The sequence below is a fragment of the Tenebrio molitor genome, chromosome 7 (genome assembly GCF_963966145.1).
Source record: "Tenebrio molitor chromosome 7, icTenMoli1.1, whole genome shotgun sequence".
In the NCBI taxonomy this organism is placed as follows: Eukaryota; Metazoa; Arthropoda; class Insecta; order Coleoptera; family Tenebrionidae; genus Tenebrio; species Tenebrio molitor.
In genome coordinates, this window is record NC_091052.1 from 7,827,335 (window position 1) to 7,854,597 (window position 27,263).

At 37.3% G+C, this 27,263-nt stretch overlaps 4 protein-coding genes across 11 annotated transcripts; 2 read left to right on the plus strand and 2 right to left on the minus strand.

Annotated features, from left to right (window-relative positions):
- Positions 1-84: 84 nt before the first annotated feature.
- Usp1 (ubiquitin specific protease 1) lies at positions 85-3,528 on the plus strand. Its single transcript, XM_069053361.1, has 2 exons — positions 85-239; positions 292-3,528. The coding sequence occupies exon 2, from the start codon at positions 306-308 to the stop codon at positions 2,148-2,150; it is 1,845 nt and encodes a 614-aa protein (XP_068909462.1). The 5' UTR covers positions 85-239; positions 292-305; the 3' UTR covers positions 2,151-3,528.
- On the minus strand, positions 3,367-12,284 carry LOC138134821 (aminopeptidase N-like). Of its 2 annotated transcripts, none has more exons than XM_069053356.1 (10): positions 12,156-12,284; positions 8,140-8,307; positions 7,528-7,970; positions 7,312-7,477; positions 6,840-7,262; positions 5,980-6,789; positions 5,730-5,932; positions 5,367-5,678; positions 5,236-5,317; positions 3,367-3,685 (listed from the first exon to the last, which is right to left on the minus strand). In XM_069053356.1, exons 1-10 carry the CDS (start codon positions 12,162-12,164, stop codon positions 3,524-3,526), a joined length of 2,778 nt encoding a protein of 925 aa, XP_068909457.1. In that variant the 5' UTR covers positions 12,165-12,284; the 3' UTR covers positions 3,367-3,523. The 2 variants fall into 2 exon arrangements, with proteins under 2 accessions (XP_068909457.1, XP_068909458.1); XM_069053357.1 differs by lacking the exon at positions 12,156-12,284 and adding an exon at positions 11,000-11,140.
- On the plus strand, positions 12,260-24,219 carry ro (transcription factor rough). The gene is made up of 3 exons (XM_069053378.1): positions 12,260-14,231; positions 19,975-20,209; positions 22,444-24,219. The coding sequence occupies exons 1-3, from the start codon at positions 13,997-13,999 to the stop codon at positions 22,622-22,624; spliced, it is 651 nt and encodes a 216-aa protein (XP_068909479.1). The 5' UTR covers positions 12,260-13,996; the 3' UTR covers positions 22,625-24,219.
- Positions 21,524-27,141, minus strand: LOC138134827 (heterogeneous nuclear ribonucleoprotein A1, A2/B1 homolog). 7 transcript variants are annotated; one of them, XR_011160824.1, is made up of 6 exons: positions 26,943-27,084; positions 26,354-26,831; positions 25,680-26,114; positions 24,368-24,455; positions 22,114-22,604; positions 21,524-22,057 (listed from the first exon to the last, which is right to left on the minus strand). XR_011160824.1 is itself a non-coding variant. In XM_069053364.1 (5 exons), the coding sequence occupies exons 1-5, from the start codon at positions 26,970-26,972 to the stop codon at positions 22,571-22,573; spliced, it is 1,065 nt and encodes a 354-aa protein (XP_068909465.1). In that variant the 5' UTR covers positions 26,973-27,084; the 3' UTR covers positions 21,524-22,570. The 7 variants fall into 7 exon arrangements, 4 of the variants coding, with proteins under 4 accessions (XP_068909465.1, XP_068909467.1, XP_068909468.1 ...); XR_011160823.1 differs by having other exon boundaries at positions 22,109-22,604; XR_011160825.1 differs by lacking the exons at positions 21,524-22,057; positions 22,114-22,604 and adding exons at positions 23,060-23,229; positions 25,535-25,603 and having other exon boundaries at positions 26,943-27,141.
- Between the last annotated feature and the right edge of the window lie 122 nt (positions 27,142-27,263).

A 27,263-nucleotide genomic window follows, 5' to 3' on the forward strand; every position in this document is an offset into this window, starting at 1 on the left:
AAATGTTTCTCTGGTTTAAATTTGCCGCCTCGTGAACGTCAGGGCGTGTTTATAAAAATTTAGTGGATTTGTGTCTGTTATGTTGGAGAGGTTTACTAAATCGTTGAGCAAGTCTCCGGTGTGGAGTGTGTCACTGTTGAATGCTAATTATTAATTTCGCTTGGGTTTATGTTGTAATGAATTCAGAACCAAAACCTCTATCGAACCGGCCATCTAACGATTAACGTACCGTTACACATGTAAGCCGCCGAAAAAATCCCTAAACAGTAAAACAAAAGACAAATTTTCCAGGTTTGGAAAAGAAGATGACAATTCTGGAAGATAACGTGATACCTTTGCGTAGCAAACTACGTCTGCTGACTGCAAACCAACCTAAAAAGCAACAGTTAAAGCGCAAAGGCTCATTTCTGGAAGCTCCAGTCAACAAAAGACAAGAGCTTGAAACAATGTTAAACGGCTATAGATCTGAGCAAAGAGGTAACGGCGATGCCGCCCACGAGTCCCCAGTCGCCACCTTGTCCAACATGGGAAATACGTGCTTCCTGAACAGCGTCCTGTACACGCTAAGATACGCCCCAACCTTCCTACATAACCTTCATCACCTGATCGGAGATTTGGCTCTCGTGAGCTCTAGACTGAGCCAGACCAAAGCCAAAACGTCGTCGTTGGGGCGCAATGTAGGCGCCATTACCGGTCCTAGCTCCAGGAGCACAAGCAGTAAAGACTTGCTATCTCTGGGCACATCAAATGATGTCATTCCCAAATCTAAAGTGCAAATTGTCACAGAAAAATTACATGAGCTTTACATAACCATGCACAATTTGGAAATGAAGGAGTCGAATGACGCCTACCAACCTGTTGCCCTCCTGCAGGCGATCCGCGAAGCTAACTACATTTTTGAAGGTAACCACCAACAGGACGCCCATGAGTTGCTCGTTTACTTATTAGATAATATACGCGAGACATGTGATCTGCTAACGCAACAAGTGCAACAAAACCCTGATTTGTTGACTGAAACTGAGATCATTCCTTCACCTAACAGTAGTAAAATTTGGAACGTGCGTCGGTCGTGGAAAAAAACCCACAAAAAGAAGGAAAAGAACGCGAAGGAAGCGATTAGCGAGGAACAAGTGAACGGTTCTAGTGTTACCGATACGGAGGACGCGTGTTCGGTGGATGGCGGCGGCGACAACGGTAAAAAAAAGTTAGGTTATAATTTCGTCGCGGAAGACTTCGAGGGTGTTACCTTGAGGCGCACCAAGTGCCTCGAGTGCGAGAGTGTGACAGAGCGCAAAGAGCCGTTTTACGACATTCCGGTCCCCATCTCAGTGAAGGACACCGACTACGAGGGGGACATTTCGATAAACACGGCGAGTGAGATCTACCGGAAGGCGTGTGTGACGAGTGAGAAATTGTGCGACGCCAACAAATACCTCTGCGAGAAGTGCCAGCGGTACAACGAGGCCAGCCGCGACGTCCTCTTCGAAAAATTACCCAACATCATGGTGTTGCAACTGAAGCGCTTCACGACGTCTTCCGCGGGAGTGCAAAAGGTGAACACTTACCTGCCGACGCCGTTGGAGATGGCGTGCTTCTGCGAAACCTGCTGCAACGTCGAAGATAACGAAGCGCCGCCCCACCGGTACCGTCTCTGTTGCGTCATCATGCACCTGGGTGCTTCCATGGCGTCCGGTCACTACATAGCCTACGTGAAAGCTTCCGACCACCTGGAGGACTACGCGGAGTGTTCGAGGAATCTACCGAAGGGGAGCCTGTCGGCGAGCAGCAGCGAGAAGTCGTTAAATTTTTTAAAATATTTCAAGTCGAGAACGATAGGGGGTTCCCTCACCGACAGCAAGAGCATTTTATCCAAGAGTATGATGAACGGGGTGCGGATGTGCAAGAGCATGGACTGTTGCGGGGTCAAAATCAACAAGAATGTCGTCGAGAACGTGGTCAATTCGTATCCGCGCAAAAACGGACAAGAGTTTTTCAACGGGCCCGAGGACGTGTGGTTAGAGTGCGACGACGAGAGCGTCCGACCGATCACGAGTCAAGAGTTCAAAGAGGAGCTGTCGTACAAGCCCAATTCGACGTCGACGCCCTATTTGCTTTTTTACTCCAAAATTACGGATGTACCCTTAGACTAATTTTTTTCAAAGCACTGTTAGGTAAGAGTTAATTATTTAGGAAGTACAAAGCCCATTGACTAACCGAATGTGATATTCAAAGAATATTTATATATTTAAATTGATCTGGAATTCTGTTATATGTACTCTCGTTACGTCATTTTTTTTACTTCCTAAATGATCGAATAACTGTCTTGCAATATTGTTTTTGCTTCAGTATGTCAAATCATCTAGTCCTTTAAGATGTTCGGGGTGTTCTCGTTCAGTTTTTCTGAATTGTATTTTTTTCTCGAATCCAAAACATAGTACAATAACGAGCGAAAACGTGTGGGCAGAGTGTCGAACGAACGAAATTTCCCGTTGCAGCTGTACTCTAAGGACTGAAAGTAAATAGTTTTAATAATTGATGTGACGCCGTCGCAAAATGGGCGATTAACGTCATTTTTCACTGTCCTCGTGATTTTTATACGCCTGTTGGGCCCGTTTCGCGACGGCGCCTTCACATTAACACATTTTGTTCATAACTGAAAGCTGAAATTTTTAAAATAATCAAATTGTTGTGATAACACCATTGATTTTGCCTTCGAATTGGAATTTATCGCGAGTTTTGTATGGTCATTGTTGTGAAACACCCTGTAACATTGTTCAATAAAAACTTCAATGAAGCTGTTCTGATGTACGTTGATATCGATTGAAATTGCGACCATCTCGGAACCTCCATTTTGTAAAAATCTATTTTAATTAATACTATTAACGTAAAATATACAATCAAATGAGTTCATGCGGGACTGACGGGTCTGGTCCGTGCCGCATGTCTTCGATGTTACTGTTCGAGAGAAGGAAATTCTTTATTTTTCCTTGAATCTAAAGTGAATATTGAGCTAATTGCTTTGAAAATTTTGTATCCACGCAGTGTTACAGTTTTTGTACAGGCTGAATGGTATAACTGTTAATTATTGGTGTTAAATGAATTGTATAAACTGTGTATATGCTTCAGGTTAAGCGTAACAACATACACAACATGATCATTCAATTGTTTGAACTGATTCCAATGAATAATCAAGAAAAGTGAACATTTTGACCAGTATTATAATTTAGATTAGATCTGTAGGTATATCATGCCTATATCATTAAATTCGTGATATTAGATAGAAACAAAATAATCGACGTGGTATGGGGGGGTCTTCAACAATAATCACACCATTCCTTTACTTTAAGAAAGAACAAACAGCGCGTGTAGGGGGTTTTGTTTTGTTTTTTTAATTTAAAATACACTCGTTTAACAATTAATCGAAACTATTAATGCTGCTTTCTTAAGTACATGATTTATAAAATATATTTTTTGTAGAATACTTGTATTTAAAAGTTAATTAGTTAAAAATAAATCTTTGTTTTCAAACTGTGCTTCCTTCAGCGGACTTCCTCAACAAACTCTCGACACCGTTCATGTGTCTGTGCTGCCACTGGACGTTCAACTTGGCCGTCTCCAAACTTTGTTCGACGCCTTGTTTCACTTCTTTCAGGTACGCTTGGTTGTCTTTTACGAAGTTTTGCAACTAAAAATCATCATGTCACTAAAAATCTCAATTTCAAGAGATATTCTAGTCTAGAAATTTGAACAATCCTTTTTTTTCTAATGGCTTTTTCTTGAAGAAGTTGGAAGTAGATCTCTAAAACCCTATCCGGAAATTCTCAAAACTGACAAATTTGGAACAGTTTTTAAAAAATCCTCATTAACATGGTAGGTACGAAAAAATTTAAACTCGTTTGTTTTGAAACCAATTCTCAAGATGGCTGCCATACATAATATTTAACCAAATTGGGCCAGTACCTTCAATGTTATCGCCAGCACCACAATTAAGTCAAACATTTTACTTTATATTATGTAGAGCGCCAAAGATTAAAAAAATCAGTTGCTGAAATTATTACAGCCATTTTATAATTTCTTTTCGTGGATGATCGAATATTTTTATCTTGTAGGAGGCTATGGTTTTTTTTATGTTGGCAGTAAAAATCACATCGGCGTCTTAGATTTGACAGCTTAGAGTTATATCTCTCTTGTTCATCATATTGCATTAATTTTAATTTAACAAGTTCAAAAATTCGGAAATGTGCAAAATTCTTCTATGCGTGGACGTAGGAAATGCGGAATGGGATCATTCTCAATTTTATTTTCCACCGTTACATAATTTCGAAAGTAACTTTCATTCAATTTAAACAGTGAACACCGTCGTAAATAAAAGTTAAGTGATTCTCTCAAAATCGTGCAATTTCGGCTACCGTTGGGGGCGCCACTGTTGCCAAGTCAAATTCCGCTCGATCCGGCTGATGCTGTTCATTGTTTTTTTTAAAATAAGCTGTTGGTTTTACGTGAATTTGCGGTTTTTGTGATGTTTTTTTTGAGATTACACAAAACTTTAGTTTATTAGAGGCAACAGCAGAAAGCGGATGTGTTGTGGAAGCCGAAAAAGTGTTGTGTGCGAAGTGTTAAATTTATATGGTGTTACTAAAGTGGTGGAAACAAGGTAGGAAAATTTTTGGATTATTATAAATGTAGTCTTCTTTTTTAAAGTGATTTCCACAAACCCTCATATAATTAGAGAAAGATTTTCCCATTAATAAAGCAGTTTCCCGTGTTTTCCTTTTCTCTACCCGGTCTTTTCGATGAAAACATATTTTGCTTTTACGCCACAACACAGAAATAGGTACATAGAAACATGCTTCTGGTTCGTTTTATCGGCACGTGTGTTACAGCCAAAAAATTTGAATGTGTCTTAAAATTTTGCATACAATTCACATCAGATGTCTCACTGATAGCCAATCGCCATGCGCCAATACCTTTACTATCAACATAAATTTAAAAAAAAAAATCATAACCTAGAGGATAAGTGTTCTATGATGTGGGACCTAATCGCTTATAACAAGCTTAACTGCGTTTTTCTTTGTTCGAAAAAATTTGTATGTACTTACCTAATGTCAGAACATTAGGTAATAAAGTTGCACACGAAACACCGCCAGTAAGAAGTGTTATAGTTTTAAAAAATCAAATCCCAAAAAGGACTAAACATCCTGTTCTAGATCAGAATACTCCTTTGAGACTCCTTACCTCTTTGTAGTCGTCTTCGTTCGTCGTCTGCGTGGCGACCGAAGACAAATACCGCGAGATCCTCTTCGAGCTTTGCCCTAAACTAAAAACGAATTATTCAGTATGATTGGTAGAGACTCACCACCACTTACTATTTATAAATATCCTTGGCTTTGGTGTATAAAAAGTTTTTGGCTACGTAATAACCGACGTCGTTTCCGGCAACCGCCGCAAAAACTGTACTGCTGTCTTGCTTTCTTATGGCAGAATTGGGCGTGACGGACCACTCGAGGAACCGCCTCAAAAGCCAGATTTCCCGAGTGCAACCCAAAGAACTCAAAATGGTGTTTTTCTCGGACGCTACGTTGGACTTTTTGTACTGCCCCCACAAAAACTCCCACTCTTTCTCGCTGCCGTGTCTGATCGAAGTACAATAGATCACGCTCCTCAACTCTTTGGAGATGCTAGAAATCGACTCTTTTATCTCAACTTCACTGGAAAATATCTCCCCTTACATATTTTTTTCGCTCGGATTTTTTTGATACTTTCGGAATAATTCCTCAGCGTCGGAGATGCAGTTGGCGACGTCAAACCGACAAGACCAACTGGCGATCAAAACTTGATGCTTGACTGCGTCTAGTTTGCCGGATTTGCTCTCTGAAAGGTCCAAACCTCCCATTTTTTGGTAAATGGTGCTCAACACATGTTTCATATAAGTCTGCAACAGAGAAATGAAGAAAAAACGAGAGAGATTGTTTTAAGCACCTTGAAGTCTCCATAGATCGACGATTTTCTCAGTTGACGGTTGAGCGTGTTCACATTGGTCAAAGCTGCCTTCCAGGGCAAATAGTCTTCTTCATACTTGAGGTATTTAAGGAGTTCGAAAAGGACGTCGTATTTGAGGTTGCCGGTCCAGGACAAATCGAAGGCATCGTCGAGCAACTGGACTTTGTTCAACGTAGGAATGTTGACGTGTTTCGGACTGTTCAAAGTCTGTGACAGCAACTTCCAGTTGTGATCATCGTAGTTGATTTTGTACAAACCCGCCACTTGAACGTTGAACAAAATCCAAGTGTTCTCATCCGGTAAGTTCTCAATGGTGGTGTAATTGTTGGAACACGAGAGCCAAGACTTAGGTTTGGTCACATCGAAAGCTTTCTCATTTTCGTTGGTGTAGCTCAAAGGAACCCACCAACAACCCCCGTCACTCTTCTCTTTGATCGCATCTTTAAGAAAACGTTGTTGCCTCACATCCGCCGTTCCCTTTTCGTAGTCTCTAGTTACTGTGACCACTGGGTACCCAGTATGGAGAGTCCACGTGTCCATCACAGTCTTCACCGTTAGATTCTTGGGAAGAACTCCATTCTTGTGCGCCTCTTCAGTCAACGACTCCCACAAGTCGTCCTGTTCGGCATTACTGAACTCGTGCTTTTTCAAATAGTTGCTGACACCGTGCTTCAACGTTTCGTCGCCGAGAAACAGCGACATCATCCGGATCAAGAACGAACCCTTCTTGTACGAGATGGTGTCGAAGATCTCGTCGATCTCGTTAGGGTGTCCGATGGGAACCGAAACCTGTGAAGAGAAAATTACACCTCTGGACTAGTGTTCAATCGAGATTTTACCGGATGCGACGTGCGGAGGGAATCGAACGAGAACACGTTCAATATGTTGTTGACTGCTTCTTCTTCGAACGACTTCCAAGCGGGGTAGAGGTGTTCGATGGCGCGGCTCGCCATGTAAGTGGCGAAACCTTCGTTCAACCACAAGTCGGTCCACCATTTCATGGTGACCAAATTGCCGAACCATTGATGGGCCAGTTCGTGGGCGATCACGCTTGCGATGCGGTGTTTGCTTGTCAGGGAAGAGATTTTGGGGTCGAAGAGTAAGAGAGCTTCGCGGTAGGTGATCAAACCCCAGTTTTCCATAGCGCCAGCGCTGAAATCGGGGATCGCTACCATGTCCTGTTTGGGGAGGGGGTACTTGACGCCGAAGAAGTCTTCAAAGTACTCCAACACTTTAGGTCCGACCTCTCGGGCAAAGTCCACCTAATTAAAAAATTATTAACTTTGGAGTCAAAAAATGATTCGGTCGGACCTGATTCAAAGCGTCTTTTCTCGCCCAAATCTTGAACGTCACGTTGTTGTGTTGCGACGGTTCGGACAACTTGAACCCAAAGTCTGAGATGATGAAGGCGACCAAATACGTAGACATGGGTACGGATGGTTCGTACTTGTCCCAAACCCATCCTTCCTTCTCTTTTCTGAAAGCAAAACCATCAACTTTGTTTCAACTCTCGTACGACATAATTACATCGGTTCTGTCTTGACCAGTGGCATGTTGCTGATCGAAGACAAACTACCCTTGTGACCAATGGTAATCTCGAAAACTGCCTTCATGGCAGGTTCGTCGAAACAAGGGAACGCCTTTCTGGCACTGATGGCTTCAAACTGAGTCACTCCAAGCCACTTCTTTTCTTTGGTCTTGTCATCGGTGTAACTACTCTTGTAAAAACCTCTCAAACCGTCAGCCAATACGCCTTTGAAAGGGACGTAAATTTCATAATTGTGGTCTTTCTCGAGCTCCTCTTCCAGATTAATGACCAAGAAGTCATTCTGGACGTCCAGCTCTATATTCTTGACGTTGACAGGCTTGGGCGTCGAGCTCGAAATGTCTTTGACAGTGACTTGATCGTCGGTGATGTTAAGCTCTTTGGTGTGCAGAGTGATGTTGTACGTGGGTTCATGGCTAGTTACCTGGAAATTGTTATTGGATTGTAATGGATTGTAATGTGGGTCAATGTATCTGGTCGCGGCAAATACTGTAGATCCATGAAAGTGAGAACTGCATGGGTTGAATATGAATTTGTTTTGTAACATTGATACGAAATGGACAAGGTTAGTACATGATGGTAAAAATAAATACCTGAATCCACACTTTTCCCTCGAAGTTGAAGTTCTCTGGTTCCCCAAGGTGAGATAAGATTTGTACTTTGTAATGGGTTGGCAGTACGGTAGTCGGGAGGCGGTATGAGTTGGCACTTACTGATACGAACGCCCAACAAAGGAGGAATTGTGATAAGCGAGACATTTTCTGAAAAACGCGATTTTCGGGAGTTGTACAAAATCGAATTTTAAAAATGAGATTGGGAGTCGCGCGGTGACACCTAAAACTGACATTATTTAAAAATGTTGTCAGTTTGTGATTAAAAAGATTCTAATTATTGAAATTAGCAACAATTATATTTTTCTTTTGTTCGGAAGATAAAGATGTCATGGTTAGCGCTAAAACTTAACTGGTGATCTATCCAGAAGCGTGGTGGAAAAAAATTAATGCAAAAAAAATTATTTGAAAAAAGAACGTTAGGATTGTTGGGAAATCCAAATCTCAATTGTGAATCAACAAGGTTTTTATTATTCACGCTGGGAGAAATATCTAAATTGGCAAGATTGATAAAATGATAAAAACCTGTTTATATTTTCACGGTTTGTTTATTTCATATTTTCTGTATTTTTTTCACAAAAGAGTCATATGATGTTGTTAACAAAAAAAAAAGAGAAAATGGTGCAATACTATTGTCGGCATAATTCTTTTGTGATAGAGCAATTGAAATGTCGAGTACAATAAAAAAGAGAAATCCGCCATTGATGTGAATGAAGTAGGCCAACTTAAATTGGTTTAAATAATTGTTCCATTATAAAGTAGAGTGAATTATCCGTCCACTAAATAAAAAGTAAGGATGGCATAGTTATTTTTTAGTACTTTCGGCTCTGTACGGTTGGCAAATTTGATTTTTGTCCGTAGGGGAATTCTACCAATATGTTTCACAGTTACTGCAGTTCATTTACATGCTTTAATAAAGTATTGTTACAGTTTATACAGTCAAATGCAAAATATTTTGGTCGTCAATGTCATTTTTTGACAAACTTTGAAATACTTAATTACATTATTTTACATTATTTAATTGACTTAATTGTGACACTGGCGCGCCGATGTCAGGCTTCATGATGGTACTAATTGACGTTTAAATTCTTTTTGACTTATCGATGGCAATACGCAGTGTAAGTTACAAAATTCTGTCATAAGCGAATAAATTTTTAGTGACATTGACGACCAAAATGTTTTGCATTCGACTGTAGGTGCATATATAAATAACGGCGATAGAAAAACAAATTGCGCAAACCATAATTATCACGGTTCACTAGTTTAAATATTGCCGTTGTCACAGAAACATACATATTTAAGTTCTCTAATCTCTAATGAAGAATCTTGACTGTTGTCAAATACTGTACAGTTGGAGTCAAAAAAAAAACGGGACATGAATCTTTTCCTAATGTAAATTTGGTTTTGTCCAATTAATTGTCTACTTGACAATACCTATCAAATAATTTTTAAAAATGTCATTGAATTTTGACCATAATTCTAACCTATCTCTCGTAAGAAGACTTCACACTATGAAAAAATTGTAAAAATGTGTCAATTTTATTTTGACAGTTCCCGTATTTTTTTGCAATCAACTGTACGTTCTGCTATATATGGTTGGCAGCTTTTATCATTGTCCACAGGGACCTTCTACCAACCTTTTTTGTACGTTCGAGAGTTACTGGAGTTGCGTGGTTTAATTAGGTATGGGTGCGTTTTATGTAAAAAGAGTTCAGATTTCATATTTTTACAATTTTATTTTACATTCGTGACATTTGACATTTTGACAGATTTTTCTCAAAGCTTACATCACACAATTTTGTACAATTTACACTTATGAGGGGACCGAAAGTAGATGATGACAAACTATTCAGAGAAATTTTATAATAGTTATGACTATTTATAATTTGGTTACATTTTTTTGGATGTTGAGAGAAAAATTACAACGCGTTGAGCAATGAATTTTGACTGTCTTTGACACAGCGGAAAGTGTTCTAGTGGGAAATGGGCATAACCTATAACATATTGTATGACATTGACTGTCAGTGTGTCTTGTTTGTCAAATTTTATTCGGTACTCATGTAAATCAGTCTTTCTGACTTTTAATGGCATGCTTTTTCAAATAAGTTATCTCTGACACAAGAAATGTCATTATGTCTGATGTAAGAAATGAAAAGTTTTTGTATTTTGCTTCTCTCGATAACATCAAAATTGACATTTTTTTTGCAATCGACTCTATATTGAAACAAAATTACTTAATTAATGAAACTATTCTTACTCTATTAAAATATTATTTGGGGATTTGAAGTTTTCAAAAAAAAAAAACATTGACAATTCAAGGAATTATCGACATTTTATCGACACTGGACATAATCCAGTAGAGAAAAATTTCAATTTGCGACACTACAACCAAAAATGTTAATGAGATTCTAAAAATACGGCGATTATTATCCTTTCATTATGATAATAATGTACTCCGCGCTAGCTTTCGATGGACCAAACACCATATGACAAAATTTGGGAGCGCTTTGCTTATCTCGTCCATCAACTCTGCGACACTCTCGCCTAACCAGAAACGAAACGGCTTCATATTCGAGCGCTTTTGCCACAAAAACTGGAGATTTAGTCGTTGTATCTGTTTATCTCCAAATGGATCGCCATCCCACTTGATTATGATAAAAAGCTTTTTCTGCTTTGAAGCCGAGAAGCTCATTTCAGGTCAGTGACATTAAGCAAAAGCAAAAACTTTGCGAAAAATTTCCAACGCCGAGTCACGCTAAATTCATCAATTATTCCTCTCTAGTCTGAATACTGATCGCCACATTAGCGCGTTACGGTCCAGATTCGAATCCAAGGAACTTACCACCGATTGATTCAAAGCCGAACTTTATTCACTCATTTACCACAAAAATCCTTCAAGGTTTACGCAACAAAAACTCAATCAATAGATACAGAGAGATATTATATTTACGACGAGGGGGACTTTACGAAATAAATACGTGGGCGAGTGTCAACTAAATTGAATAATCATTAAAGTGTAACGCGATTTTTTTTACCAAAGTGTTACACAACAAATTTGTTTTGCAAACATTCCTCGCAAGGATTCGACACTTCTCACTTCTCTATTCGCACGAATTAATTAATTTATTCGCAATATTAACGCACATTAGGAGTTATCAATCGACGATAACTGCACGTGACAGAGTCACACCAGCACTTTCCGCCTGACCAATGCGTAATTGATCTATATACAGAGTGAGACATAGAAGGGGTAAACAAAGAACTTAGAAAGCTGCGATTTCCGATTACTACTTTGTTTGTAAATAGAAAAGGTCCCACGCAATTGTAAACTGTGTCGTTTATTTTTCATTTTAGAAATAGCAAACTAAAGTCTTGGTACATATTAAAATCTGGACCAAATGTTATTCAAGTAATGATAGTGCATGCTTGTATGGCACTCCTAAGCCGACAGCAATTATAATGAGGGCTTTCTCTTTGTTATTAGATGAAAGTGAAAATGAGAATCTTATCGAAGTGATGTAACAAAATTGATAATTTGAATTCGTGAAAATTGAGGGATTGGTAAAAGTCTGAATAAAGTCTGTGTTGTTTGTTTATTTATGGACCGAATCACATATAACTTTTATAGCTAAATGACGTACTAAATCATATTTGCACATAATTGCAATAGTACCAAAAATGTTTAACTATTTCATATTTGAACAGGACATATTATTTTTCCCTCTTGTTAGCATGTGACGCAACACCAATGCACTCTCTAATTGCATCAATTGTCCTGAGCGGCGCGTGTATCTTTTGCAAAAATTTCGACGCTTTCGTCGCGGAAAAACCAACCAAAGTTGTCTTAACTCACAACACAGAGAATCACAGTGCAAGTGAAGGAATTGTGTCAGTTTTGGACGAGATATTTGTTTTGAAAAATGGGGAAATTCCCGTTTTGTGAATTCGCCGAATCTCACCAAATAAATAATTCATGAAGGAAATTCACTTCAACTTACCTTGACCATGCGATGTAATGTTGTCAAAGCGATACGAATTAACTCTTAACCGAAGAAATTGTTGAGACGCGAGCGGCGTCTCACTTGGTACTGTTTGCCACCAGCTGTGCCCCTCTCTTTATAAACGTTAGCACTTGATTAATTTGCATAGTACGTCGCAGCTATTATCTCAATTTTTCTATTAAGTACTAATTTTGTAAATACCGCGAGATTAGAATGATAATGACGCGAAGTGGCGTTCAATTTGTTTTATACCTTTTTAATGAGATTTATTCAATTAAACTAAAACGGAATTCGTGGCGGCGCACTTGTGTCATTGGACTTTAACGAAAATTTGGCGAAGAGATCGACACTAGGTTTTCTGGGATTCTAAGATGTTTTAAGTAACGTTTTAATGTTTTAAAAACCGACAAAAATCGGTTCGGTCTAAATTGGAGCTAATGAAAATCGCATGTGCGACTATAGTCGATTAAGTTTTCGATTAAGAAAAGACACCAAAAATTCACATTCGCTATCGTAAAATATTTTAGCAAAAATTCACCAGCGTAAATACGTGTCAATTTTGCAATTAACGGCAATTCGACAAATTAAAATTAAATTAAAATTAAGTGAGTTTAGACGCGTTGCTAATTATCAAAACAAATATTGACTCGGCAGGTCTCTATTCAGATAAAATTAATTGATTTAGGCCCGGTTTATTCACCTTCAAGTAACTTTATTTGAAGGGTAATTGCCATGGATCTACCAATTAACCGGGCCTTAATAAAGTAGCTTATTCAGTCTAAATTAATATTTTTTGTAAGTATAGTGAAAATTTTGATTTAGCCGCCATAGCTTTCAGTGAAAACGGATACATAGCTAATATGTACAGTTGGTCGCAAAAAAAACGGGAACTGTCAGAATAAAATTGACACATTTTTACAATTTTTTCATAGTGTGAAACCATCTTACGAGAGGTAGGTTAGAATTAACATCAAAATTTAATGACATTTTTTAAAATTATTTGATAGGTATTGTCAAGTAGACACCTAATAGGAAAATTTTCGTTTCCCGTTTTTTTTTTGCAACCAACTGTAATTTTACTAGACAACAAAAATCAGTTTTCAATATCTATTTTAAAAAATTAATTGACAATATAAAGCAGTATACAGTGTATTTTTTGTAGCTGGGCTGTCGGGAGAATAACATGTTGTGTCGTCCAAGTGTTTAACAGGTTCACCCTGTATAACAAGACAAGTGACACTCAAGGTTATCTGTCAAATTTTTTAATTGTCAAATTTGAAATTTTTCACGGTTTTTTTGTTCGCATTCATTTTGAAAGGCCAAACAATGATGCAATGACCCAAAACTTACTCAATTTATGCAAAAGAAAATGATTTTGTGGAAAAAACGCCTGGACTGGTGTTGGTAGCACTAGTCATGCGTTTCTCGACTTCTTTCGGCGTAAACAGTAGAAATTCCTGGTGTTTTCGCCGAGTAGAAATAATCTGTTAATATTTTTATTTTGCAATAAAAGTAAGCACGAACAAAATCGCAGGAGAGCACCGAAGCGGAAACACTTTCGGGATTAGTTCGTTGTCCGGTACCCTTGTTTACAAGTTGGGACGAGCCCATTGTCCCATCGATAGTTCACTTCCTCGATCGGCAATCAATTTGGGGTTGGCGAAATGATGCATTTGCAAGTGTTAAGAGGCCAAACGCATTACAAACCCACCCTTCGGTTGGCCGGCGTCGGCACCGCCCTTACACAAAACCCGCCCCCGAACACGCGCCAAGCTGGCTCGGCGGCGATGTGAATTTACAACGCACCTGAAATTGGCCGAGGAAGGCCATGTAATACGATGACGACCAAACCGAAGACGACGCAACCGTCTTCGCCGCGCGAGTTTTTCCAAAGGATTTACGGGCATCTGGAAAAACGGGAGCAGGAGGAGAGGCAGGACGACGGGACCAAGAGAGAAATTCAAGAGCTGATAACACCTGTACCGATATTGGCGTCGCCGCTGCCGTTTTTGCTGCCCCCGGGAAACGACACCCATCTGACGGCCGCCGCCGCCGCGGGACTGTCTGCTTTCTGTAAGAATAATTGTGCATTTTTTTTTTGTTGGGTCAGTGAAAGTCTTAATTTGGCGGTCTTAAACTGGAATCGGAAAACTGCCCTCGGTGGTATTTTATCGTATCGGTAATTAACTTCCGGTGTTACATCGACAGCGTCTCGTTAAAAAAAATATTTTATTTAATCTCATTAAATAAAAAATCTACGTACTTATATTAATATCTGAACAAAATTATCCTTCAGAATCTTCCTTGTCTCAGAACAAAATAAATATGAATTTACTCTACTGAAACTGTTAAAGGACATTTACATACTCGTACTTGACAACACGGTGACTTGGTAAGAAATTAAACCGTAACAATTTTTGCTGAAATCAAATATAATTTCATAACGATAACCGCAAGGATTATTTCTATTATTATAATAATATGTGACTAATACTTTTCATTACATTTTGTCCTTTAAATGTCGCAACATTCAACCCAGAGTGAACATTTACAAGATGATTTAAAAAAGTGCCAAGTTATCAATGAAAAACAAAAGTCAGTGTCTTAGCTAAGTTCAGTTCTTATTTGAAATGTCATTACAGTCATTTAGTATTTTATTACGCACTAAATAGCAACATTGTTTGTTTTACAATTAGCACGAGATGGTTTTTGCTTTAGACTATAAAAAATGTATGTTTGTGATGGCCAAATGACAGTTCTCTAATAACAGATATTTACATAAAAATTACATGAATTAAGCCAAGACGGTGAGTTTTGGTTTTTATAGGTAGCTTTGATATCATTTTTTATTCGTAATGTGGCATAATATGTAAAATGCACTTGCAGTAATTTCTTAATCGTTTTCCAAATAAATTATTTTTCCGTTGACCTCTTGTTAATTTCAATATTAATGAATTATTTTGTCTAAAATATAGTGTATTAATGGACCTCATTAATACACTATTTTTCATTAATCAACGATTTTTGCAATTTTGACGTTTTGATGTATAAACAACCTCGAACATGCAGCAGGGTTTTCTATATTTTATTGCTCCATAACTGCACAATTACGAATTCACTTTTTCAAAAGCCGACCTTTTTGGTTATAATTTGCATGTCATATTTTTCAAAGGTAACTAGGTTTTCTTAGCAACCGTAATTTTTACGTGAAATTGAATGTGAACGAAGTTGACGTCTTCAGCCACTCTTTGTGGAAAAATGAATAGAAAGTGTTGAAAAATTTTAAAATGGCCTACCCCGAGGATAAAAAAAGGATGAAGGTGTTTTATAAGGTCTCATCTTTAACACAAAAGATGAAATTGGTTTTGATTTGGCTTTAATTTGAAATTTTGTCACAAAAAAAAAGTTTGCGGTCAACGAAAAAATGTTGTAATCAACTCGTTTGTTAATGGGCGATTAATAATCTCAACTATTAAAAGCACTCACTCACTACACTCGTTCGTGCTTTAAACAGTTTCGATTATTAATCGCCCTCATTAACAAATTAGTTTATTAAATAACTATTAATAAATGTTTTAATTTAGCAAGAAGCATTTTCAATTATTTAATCTATTTTATTTGACAATAATTAGATAATTAACATCTTCTTTTGTTGACCTTGTTGAAATTCAATTTTAATTATCCGGTGCAACCTCCATTATCATCCTACTGGTTGCATTTATTTCTTGAAGGTTTTTTGATTCAAGTACAATACTTTTTTATTTTTGCTTCTTAAAATTATTTTTATTGTTTCAGCAACGTCAAATTGAAGCAATATATTACCGTTGAATTTTTTAATAATAAACTTATTACTCATTTCGTTAAATGTAAATATTTGATTCCAAAATTATTTCAAATATTTGTAAAAAAGTGTAATATTTCAAAAATAACTTTTAACTTAATAATATGTCATGCAAATGAGATTAGAAAAAATCCAAAATAGTAAAAAAAAAATCATTTTTGTTCGACATTGTCAGAATTTGAGAAATTTCTCCTGTGTGAGCGGATTTTGATAAATGTCACAACTTGTCAAAATGAAACTTCAAGCTAATTTTAAAGATTTTAAGCGATTTGGAGCCTTTAAGCGGCTCGTCGAACAAAAAAACGTTATATTCAACTCATTGCTCATTCTTGTGTAAAAAAGCCAAATTTACATACAAACTCGTTAAATAATACTTATTCTTTATTAAAAAAAAATGCAAACGTAATTTAAAACGAAACATTTTTTGGAATTTTTCTTTGAATTTTATGATTTTAATTTTAATACGACTTTAATGATTAATGAAATAAGTACATATTCTGAATTTTTTCTTCATTTTGTGTAGAAAATGTAAATAAACCGATAAAGTAAAACTTAAAAATACATTCAATTAACACTAAAATTTTGCATGTTGCATGTTTAATTTCTTTTTTCAAGTATTAAAAGCAATTTTTCACTTGCTTCAGATTTTAAGTCAAAAAGGCAATAAAACAATATTTTCTCTTAAAACTTCTTTACTTTTTGGACTTCTTGTCATTAACATGTTAACATTTTCTCAAAATTTAGGTAGCTAATTTTTCTATAATCAGTAAAAACCTACTTTTAAAATATACAAGTGTCCCACCAAAGACTTTCAGGTCTTATCTCTATTATTTATGGACCGATTTTTGTGAAATTTGGAAGATTGATATTCTAGTGAATGAAAAATAAATAAAAGCAAATATATTGCAAAACGTTAGCAATAATTTTAGGTTTCGCTTGGAAAAATGCATTGAGGCAAACGGTGGTACATTTGAACAGGAATTGCAGGAATGTCCAAAATTTCACAATGATGCTCATTTGTTTCATGGATATGCTCGTTTTAATACATTTTGGAAAATTAACATGGTTTTTCCCTCGTTTTTTTTCTACTACGACTGCCTTTAGGGGCGAATTTTTTCGGAAGTCTTTGTTTAGTGTTGTTCTTCTTCTAAAATGGCGTTTTTAAAACTGGAGGTACTTGAGTAACACAATAATAGAGATATAAGACCCAAAATTCTTAGGTGGGACACCTGTATATTTTAAATATTCGAATTTCTTTAATTGATTTCGAGATAATCGTGTCGAAGTATATGACACTGACACAATCAAGTTAAAAATTAAAAAAAAAGTCACAAAAACCCAGTTTGATGAATATTGATAGTCTAATACGGTGCGATCAATTAAAAAATAAATCGAGTCGGCGTGTTAACTATGGCAACCCATGCTATAGCATAGGCTCCAAAGCAAACTCGATTTATTTTTTAAATGATCGCTCGGTAGTTTCTAAACGATCTGCATTTGATAAAATAAAATTACTAATCATTCGATTAGAAGTTTAAATTGCTATAAATTAAATTTGGATATTAACATATCCAACCCGAGATCGGAAATCTTGTAAAACATTATGCAGGAAGTCTAATCTTGATGAGAAACTGGATTTGTTTGCATTTAAAAACAACTAATAAACCAACAATATTCCATGACTAACTCGATTTGTTCTCTATTTTTGTTTTTTCTCTCTAAACTTGCTTATTTCGAAAACTGTCAATGTCAGTGTCAGTGTCAATTGACATATAGGATAGACAAGTCACAATAGTGTCCAAAGATGGCCTGATTTGTTTGAGGATTTGGAAAAAAGACATTTTAATTTTTTTTATCAAATTAGTTCCAGATTAAGGCTTTTGCGTGGTTTTGTTGTCATCGTTATTATGGTGCTCACACCACATGTACCTACTTATTAAAAATTTTACAACGCAGTAATGTTCCATAAAACAGAAGAGAAATACCTCAAAGCAAAATCAGTTACATTACCGGACAGGTACTTAAACCTACAGATTAAACAATACAACCTTGAAATACAACCTCTTCTGTATAATCAGATTGCATTATTTGCAAGCAGTCTCCCTTGTAAATTATTTAAAAGCAATAAAATACACATAACACAAATGACATTACTTTAAAAATGTGTCACCTTCTGTCGTCAATGTTTTCAGTTCACGCCATATCTGCAAATATACATTATTATCTTTATTTAACTTTTCATTCTTCGAAAAAATGACACGTGAAAAATAAAATCACTTTTTAGATTAATAGCAAAATAAATGAAACCTTTCGATTCAATCAGATTTATCGCGCCCAAAAAGGTGAAGTAATTAATTGTTGCGTGGCTATAATTTTGTTTTGCAACAAATAATAAAATACGTCCCCATTTCAGTTCATATAACAATTTCTTAACAAAGTTTTTGTTTCGATATTTCGATAGATTAAAGGTCATATTACACATGCAATAATTTATAAGTAACGGTACTAGCTGGCGTTGTAAAGGATACAACACCCAAAAAATATCAACTCAAGTATTTTTGATTTTTTGGGTTAGCCTTAGGTGGTGTCATCTTTAGCCTTAACACTCCTAGGCTTCAGCCTACGTAGCCTTGTGGGTAATCCATGGTTGCAAATTTAAGTGCATGACTGACAATGGGTTTTGGTTAATTACTAACGGTGCTTTAAACTTCATAAACATTATTAATAATTAAGATGAGTTATAAATCAAGTGATGTATGTGTGAGCGTGTTTTCAAAATTTAAGTCGCAAAAACAATGTAATGTGGTTTTTCCACATGGTGATCTCGTCGGGTTGCCAAGTTAGTGGAAAATGTTTGTAAGCCAATATATAATTTATTTATTTGATTTGAAATCTGATTTAGAGTTTAGTGTCGATAATTTTTGTCGTGATTTCACGTTTGGTTGAATTTATCGACAATCTCGTCGATACCCTCGTAAGACAAAGTCGTAGAGCCGCCGCCTCGAATAACGAAGCATTTTATAATAGGGTAAATTTTCACACCCCCGTAAATACAACACATTTTATTAAGTCTGTTCTCTCACAACAGCCAGAGTACCGAATCCAGAGAATAAGTCCAACACAATATGAAATGTAAAATATTATTATGATGAGATTACAGGAGTACAGTTGAGTAGGCCTGAATGAGGCGGCTTTGGTGCGAGGTGGGGGTGGGATGAGACATGTGCCGCCGTCCGGACTCCTTGCGGCTGGCGGAGGCTCGCGTGAGCGCCACAAGAACATCCAAATTAAATATTTTATAGTCGTTTACCCACAGAAAAACCGTGTGGGCGTAATTATCGTTTTGTTCGAAATGATCGGAATTTATGGTGGGAACCCCACCTGGTGCAGCAGGACCTCCAATAATACAAATTGATTTCCCACCAGCTCCCTGTCATAATGACCAATTAAGCAGACAACATGTGTTTATGGTTTCATAATTACTACGTCCCCGGTCGGGTAGCACCGGAGAATGCAGCATTTATCCTGGAAATGTGTTGCGCCGTATCAAATATTTGAATGACGGTAATACGATTAGAGGAAGCTTTAATGTTACAATAACAATGGCCGTGCAATATCTATTTTTCGTTCGACAAATCCCTCTGAAGCTGAAGTTTACGGCGTGGGTGCGAATTCTAGAGCTTAAGCGCGAGTTTCTCCGCGTATTTTTCTGTTTTGTCGAGCAAAAGTTCCCACCGGAAGGAAAAATTATTTTTACCTTGGGACCGTAATCACATTAGGAAGTGTGGACGATTCGTCGCGGCTAGTAGGATGAGGGTGCTAATCGTGCGAACCCCGACGTGATATTGCAGGATGGCATATGCCGTGATTGACGGAAACGTGAAGCCCTGATGATGCAGCACCATATGTTGAATCATCGAGACCGAAATTTTCTCAAATTGACCGTGACCGATCTTGATCGAGGAGAGGTTTCAGTGGCGCGACGGCGGCGCAAGGAGGGCAGGCCGAGGAGGCAGAGGACCACCTTCAGCAGCGAACAAACGCTCCGGCTCGAGATCGAATACCAGAGGTCGGAGTACATCAGCAGGGGAAGAAGGTGCGAACTGGCGGAAGCGCTCAAGCTCTCCGAAACGCAAATCAAAATCTGGTTCCAGAACCGCAGGGCCAAAGACAAGAGGATCGAGAAGGCACACATAGATCATCATTACAGGTACGCATTTTTCGGATAAGTGTAGTTTAATGGAGCGGTACCACAACATGCGATCTACAATTCCAAGTGATTGAAAGAGGTTGATTATTTTTGACAGGTTGGTGGTACTTTTGAAATATCGCTTCGGCGGATGTTTAAATCAAGGCACTGACGTGCATGAAAATCAATTTGACATTTACTGTTAATTAATTTTCCAAAATGAATGCGTACGTCTATGTCTTTTGTCAAATACGGAATGCAGAATGACTAACATATGAAAAAAACATCACAATCTTTTACAGTCACTTGGTAAACTGCAAAATTAAATTTATAAAAAATTATTTAACTTTTGATGTTATTGCTATTTGGATGCGTAAGTACAATTGAAAATGGTATAAATGCAAATTCCATCATGTCACATTTAACGACTATAGCATTTAAAAATTTCTATCGGAATTGCCATATCTTCATATTGCAGTTGTTTTCTTGATAAATTGCTATTTCTTCTGAACTCAATGTAAATCTTTGGCCCTGCCGTCACTTTTACATAGAAAACAAGAAAACCCATGTGTGGTCTGTAGGTGTAGCACTTTTGTTGATCAATACATAATCTTTTTTTTTTTGACCTACGTAACTGAAGGGATTTTATTTTTATTGGATTGAACCTACAAAATTAAAATTCTTTTGTTTTTAGTAACTTTTTTTTATGTTGGTGACAAAATCAATTTAAAAACGTCACTCAACTTGACGGAACTTCTTTTGAAAAGTGCCAAAAAAACATAAAACAACCAAACAGTGTATTTTTAAATGTTATTATAAATTCAGAGAGAAAAATTATTATCAGTATTACATGTCGAAAAGCTCTTCCACCGCGAATATAACCTTAGTTATAGGTAGGTTATAGGGTAGTTAACGTAAAATAGGCACATTTTTAATAAATAAACCTTCTTTAAACCAGAGAATAGGAGAAAAATGGCATCCTTGTCAAATAATAAAAGCTCAAATCACAACAAAAAACTTACTAAAGTTACCAGATTTATTTACTTAGTTAAAAAAAATATATAGTCCCGAGCAATAAATTTTCGTCGTCAATGTCATTCTTTGACGCAATGGAAAATGCTCCATTGTAAAACGGTCATAAATATCATGACCTATCATTATGTTGTACTGTTGTATGACATTGCATAATTGCCAATTGCCATTTTTTTTTCTCCCTTTTTTGACATGGGCGTTTTTTTGAAACCAACTGTACCTACATTTTGTTAAGGTCAATTCAGTTTTATTCATTGCTTTTTCTGGGAATAGGGGAGGAAGGCGTAATAAATAAGATTTACATTGTTTATCTTTTTTATTTATAAAACCACGTTTAGAACTTAAAAAAAAATGGAAGTCTTTCATAGTTTTTAAAAAAATACTCACTTAAGTTATTACATAGGTACTTAGTGATTTCCTCTTGACTAGCTTTGACTGCTGCAGTAAACTTTGTTAGTCTTTCTTTATACCGATCTCATAATTAGCACATTTGACGATTATATTATCTGATTTCACTAAAAACAAAATAAGGAAAATAAAAATATCGTTCTCTTTCATAACTTTTTGTGAGCTGCATTAAATAAAAACGCAAGTAAAAAATTCTTCAGGTGTAACCCTTTTATAAAAATTATGTTCTTGATTTGGACATGAATATAAAATTGGTGTCTCTCGAGAATCTTTCGACCAGGTTCAGATAAACAAATAATTTCCAAGGTTTTTCTTCGTTACTGCTCGTAGTCCTAATTTTTTTTATGATTGCATATACCTACTTAACATTTGCAGTTAAATTAACCGTAAATTACAACTGCCTCCGACGGTCAAAATGTACCTTAAAAACTACAATACAAATGTTTCGACAAAAATATTAATCAATATAATAAAAATTACATTACAAGTTTTAAAAAGCAGACTGATGAAGCTGTCTCGTTTATTTTCCATCCCCTTGACCTTATCGGTGCGATCTAAATTCACCCTTATTAATGGCGCTTATCTGTCTGTGAGATACCGTCTAAATCACTCAAAATAAAATTACCCTCCGCTTTTCCAGCCGGTTAAATAAAACCTCTTTATTTTTGCGTTTGATCCCTCATTAGGTCACATTAAAACCATTTAGTTTTGTTCCCTCGTTAATCAATCCTATCTCTCGATCGTTCGCGTGCTGCTCAACAAACGTCATCTGAATTATGTTAATTATAATTTTATTAACATCTTGATATTTTCAGAAAGCTATTGGGGGCATTTCCCGGTAGCTTGTGTCCGGTGTGCATTGACGGGCCTTGTTTTCACGTGACGCCTGTCCTGCAAACCCAGTTTCCACTGCTCCAGCCCACCAACTCGGACACCGCTTCTTCATACAAAAACGACGAGAGTCGCGAGGCCACCGCTGAAATAGATATTTTATAATGTAATCGTTTACACTGTCCTTCTAGTCGCTGTTTATTTGTAAATAAAATCGTACGGAATAGATCTTAATTGAAGTATCTGGTCTGCCCCACAATGCGTCTTTATTGGGGTTATATAAATATCGTGCTCAACAATCATCGGGGCAAACGGAGCGTGCACATTGTTCACAAAAGACCAGATTACCTCACCAGGTGGAGGTTCCCGCGCATCGTTTTATCCCTTTAAAAATTGACCCTCCACTTAATTTCTATTTTCTTGCTGTTGTGTTTTTTACAGTGGTGCCTCACGTTTTCCACGAAATAATAAGTAAGTATATCGGAAGTATCGGCGTTTTAACAATGGACCGAGCAGATGAAATGCTGATGAAGAAAAGCAATCACTCCTTCGTCACGGACGGACGATTCGACGCAAGGAATAAAAATAAAAGACATCACGTAATAATAATCGTTTATTTGTCTAAAATAGTGACACTGCATACGTTAAAATCGCAACTGGCTCTTTCACACGTCACATTCACACCGGTCAAGTAGATCTTACTTACATCGGCAAGTCACTTCAATACTCACCAAATTTTTTCAACGTTTCGGCACAGTCAACGAACCGAACTGGACCCCCGAAAAACAAAATTCAATTAGTATTTTATACAAATGGGGAAATCTCTAAGTGCGTGGTTAAAAAATCGAGTGATTTGTAGAAAATTAAAAGATTTAATGGCAAAACAAAAAGGTCGAATTACTGTTGGTCAAGGTCTGCGGCATGTGAGATCGCACGGAAGGTGTCATTATTCCTTCCGGAACGCGAGATTCTGCAATAACGACGCAGACCCTTGTTTAATGTGAATGAGATGATAAAATCTGTGTGTCTACCTAACCCAGGTTAGCTTTCTACTTGTTAATGGTTTCTGTTTACAGTTTGCCTCACGCAGATTTCACAATAACCTATGACGTGTTCATTACAAAATCTACAATCTATGGTATTGCTAGCTGTTCATGGGGGAGTCGCACCTTTCCTTAAGCATGTAAAAGAAACCTGAGCTAAATAGTAAAGTAGATTTACATCCTAAAACGTATCTAAAACTATACATACCTATACATTAACCTGCTTGCTTACACAGTTAATCACTGCAAATGCATCTACACTAAACTGTCTGTCTCTTCCTACTCTCAATCCTATCCAGACCTATAAATTCATCTGCCTCTTTCCAAATACAAAATGTTTACATTTCCATTGACCATCTTCAAAAAAATGAAATGGGTTTACAGATTTAAAGGTTAGTTTGATAATAATGATCTTCTAACCTATCCCCTCAATCGTGAAACGTACTCTATGAAAAATACTACCTTCAATAATTATATGAACTTTAATAAATAATCAAAGTACAGAAAGTCAATATATTAACCTAGATCTAACATAATGACCTAACATACTCGCGTCTTATGCATTAAGATTGCTGGACACCAATTTTCAATGACCAATTGATATAATTAAACAGGATACACATAAAACCACTAAAGTAACATCTCAAAATTGTCCGTTTTGGTATTTTTGAATTGGCAAAATCTGGCAATGCCAAATCAAAAATTCACGGCGACATTCTCACAGAAACGTGTTAATATTCCGGTGGTAAACTACATTTTTTTAAATATAACTGTTATTAAATGTTGCTATGCATTTTGGGACTCGGATATGAAATATTTATGTACACCTGGCACTGTATTAGCAGCGTTGCCCAGTTGCACTTACATGTTATTGTATCTCCTGTTGCCTGGACCGCCCATATTTCCGCCGTTTTGATTGCCGTAATTGCCACCGTATCCGCCGCCAGGATTATCTTTAAAAGAAAGATCACATTTTATCTACTCTTCCTCGATAACCGACACGCGCTAAATTTACACTACTCTACAAGAGACTCATGCGGGAGGCGCGAGGGTAAAGAAATATCCAAAGCCGATATCCATCGGTGGATCCAACATGCAGTGAGATCAAGCGGCGCTCAAGGGGGACCTGCATGCTTTATTTCATCAATTTGTAACATTTTAACACGAAAAACACAAATATTTCGTGACATACATCGACAAAATCAACAAAAATTCGAAAAATCGATTTATTTGTCTTGTAACTGTAGACTGCATTTTTTCCAAAATTAAATAATCAACATAAAGCATTGACGCAATTGTAATTCTAATAAAACTTCAAGGATTACGACAAAAAAATTACTGAAAAACGATTTCGAAAAATAAACAATAATTATAAAATGTTAAGAGATTTCTTCAAGGTTTTTCTGAATTAATGCCACCCAAACTACCTCCGTAAAGTGCCTTCTCTATCGAGCTACTTTCAGAATTTGCTAAAAAATAAAATGGTATTAATCAATTGAAGTTTGGAAAATTTAGTAGGCTAGCCGAGGTTAAGTTAAATAAACAGTCACAAAACAAGTAAAATTAAAATATCTATCATGCAAGTACCCCATTAAGCATGTTAATTAAGAGATGTTAGTGTTTGCAACTAAATTGCCCCAACTGAGCACCTGTGGGATATCAGCTTACGATTTCATGTTATTTTTTCTTTTTCATTTCAATTGAATGACTTTACATTTTTTATAGTAACTTAAATATAAGACGTATTTCCTTTTGCAAAACCTAATTTTGTAAAAAAAACGTTAAAAAACTTGGCAAGTTCAGTTGAAAACTTAGTCGTAATTCGATTGTATTGACCATTATGACGTGTAATTTTCCGACTAAAAAAAAAAGACAAACACACAACAGAAAAAAACAAAAAATTACATACGGCCACAATGTGCAATACAAGTCAACGGAATGTCCCACAGTTGTTATTCAGTCACAAAAAAACTCAATGAAATTCCCAAATAATCATAAATTACGACTAAATTTAAATACATGATGAACTCACCAACAGTCTGTGTGTGTATGTGTAATTATTAATCCATTTTCTTCCTGCTATCAATTGCCTTTAACGATTCTTAACAGACACAACAACACAAAAAAAAATAAAGTTAGAAACGACGAAAATCCACCAAAGAAAATCAGTTACTTACTGTAAGGTGCTGGTCTGTTCTGTTGGTAGTTGTTGCGCATGGCGCCACCACTGTAATTCTGTTGGTATCCGCCACCGAAATTGTCATTAGGACTTCCCCAGTTGCCCCCCGAGTTGTATCCCGAGCTTTGACCACCGCCCCAATTGTTGCCGGACTGGTTATCCCACGGGGTATTCCCCCAAGAGTTGCCGCTGTTGTAGCCTCCTCCTCCCCCTCCTCCCTGTGAATTATTCCAGTCGCCGCTGGGACCTCCTCTGTTCCAGTTCCCGCCTCCACCGCCGCCGCCGTAGTTACCTCTGCCGCCGCCGCGGCCACCTCGCGGACCTCCGCCGCCGCCCATGTTACCCCCGCCCTGGCTGGCGCGGTCCATCTCTGCTTTGCTCAGCGCTTTCTTCACGTCGATGTGCTTCCCGCGAATTTGGTGATGTCGATGTACTAAACAAAAATTACATGCAAAGAAGGATGCCAACATTACGCTAAATTATTATCGTCCCACCATTCGTCCTACACATAAATCCTTTTTAAAATTCAAATAACTCTACTCTCTACACTGTGGACTTGTTTTTGAACATTATATTTAATAAATACACAACAAAAAATATGCAGAATATTTCATATTGTTAAGAGTTATTCAAGAATTATCTACAGACACGCCACATTAACGAATTACTTACAGCAAATTTTATCAACTGGATCATAATCTTCAAATTCAATAAAGCCAAAGCCTCGTTTTTTGCCAGTGTCTTTATCTGTGACAATGGTGCAGGACAGAATAGTTCCGAAGGTCTTAAAGTAATCTCTCAGATCCTCTTCCTCCACGTCATCCTTCAGCCCCCCAACGAACAGCTTTTTGACAGTGGCCCCCGCTTCAGGTCGGCCTATGTCTTGCCGCGGGACGGCTCTTTTGGGTTCGACAACGCGACCGTCGACCTTGTGGGGGCGGTCATTTTGAGCGTCGTCTACCATATGCGCCCTCGAATACGTTATAAAGCCGAATCCGCGAGATCTTTTTGTCGTTGGGTCCTTCATGACGACCACATCGACGATTTCCCCCCATTGCTCGAAATGTTTTTTGAGCGACTCGTCCGTTGTCCGGTAGTCTAAACCACCGATGAACAACTTCCGGAACTGTTCCGGTTCCGGTTTATTATCCTGGAAAATATTTCGGTCGATCAATGTCGGAGTGCGTCTATTTGCACCAATTTGCTGCCATTATGCATTAAACGGACGCGGCCGCCATGTCAAATAAACACTGAAACTTACGCTGCTGGAGTCCTCGGCGTCTCTCCGCATTTCGGAACGTCCTTCCAAAGCTAATTTCTCTGCACAAATCGCTGTTTAATCAAAATTCTAGTTAAAATGAACACAAAAAAAATTAAGCTGACAATGCAAAGCCCATTAGCCCACTCGATCTATCACCACAAACACACATTCGATGCAATTCACAATATTCTTGTCCCAAATTCGCCAATTCAGAATACGCATATTCCCGCGTGAGGGCGCTAATCTCAAAACCGACAATCCTATTGGCTGCTGTCATACTCACATATTTATTGATGTTACCAACATTACAGGGGCAATTCA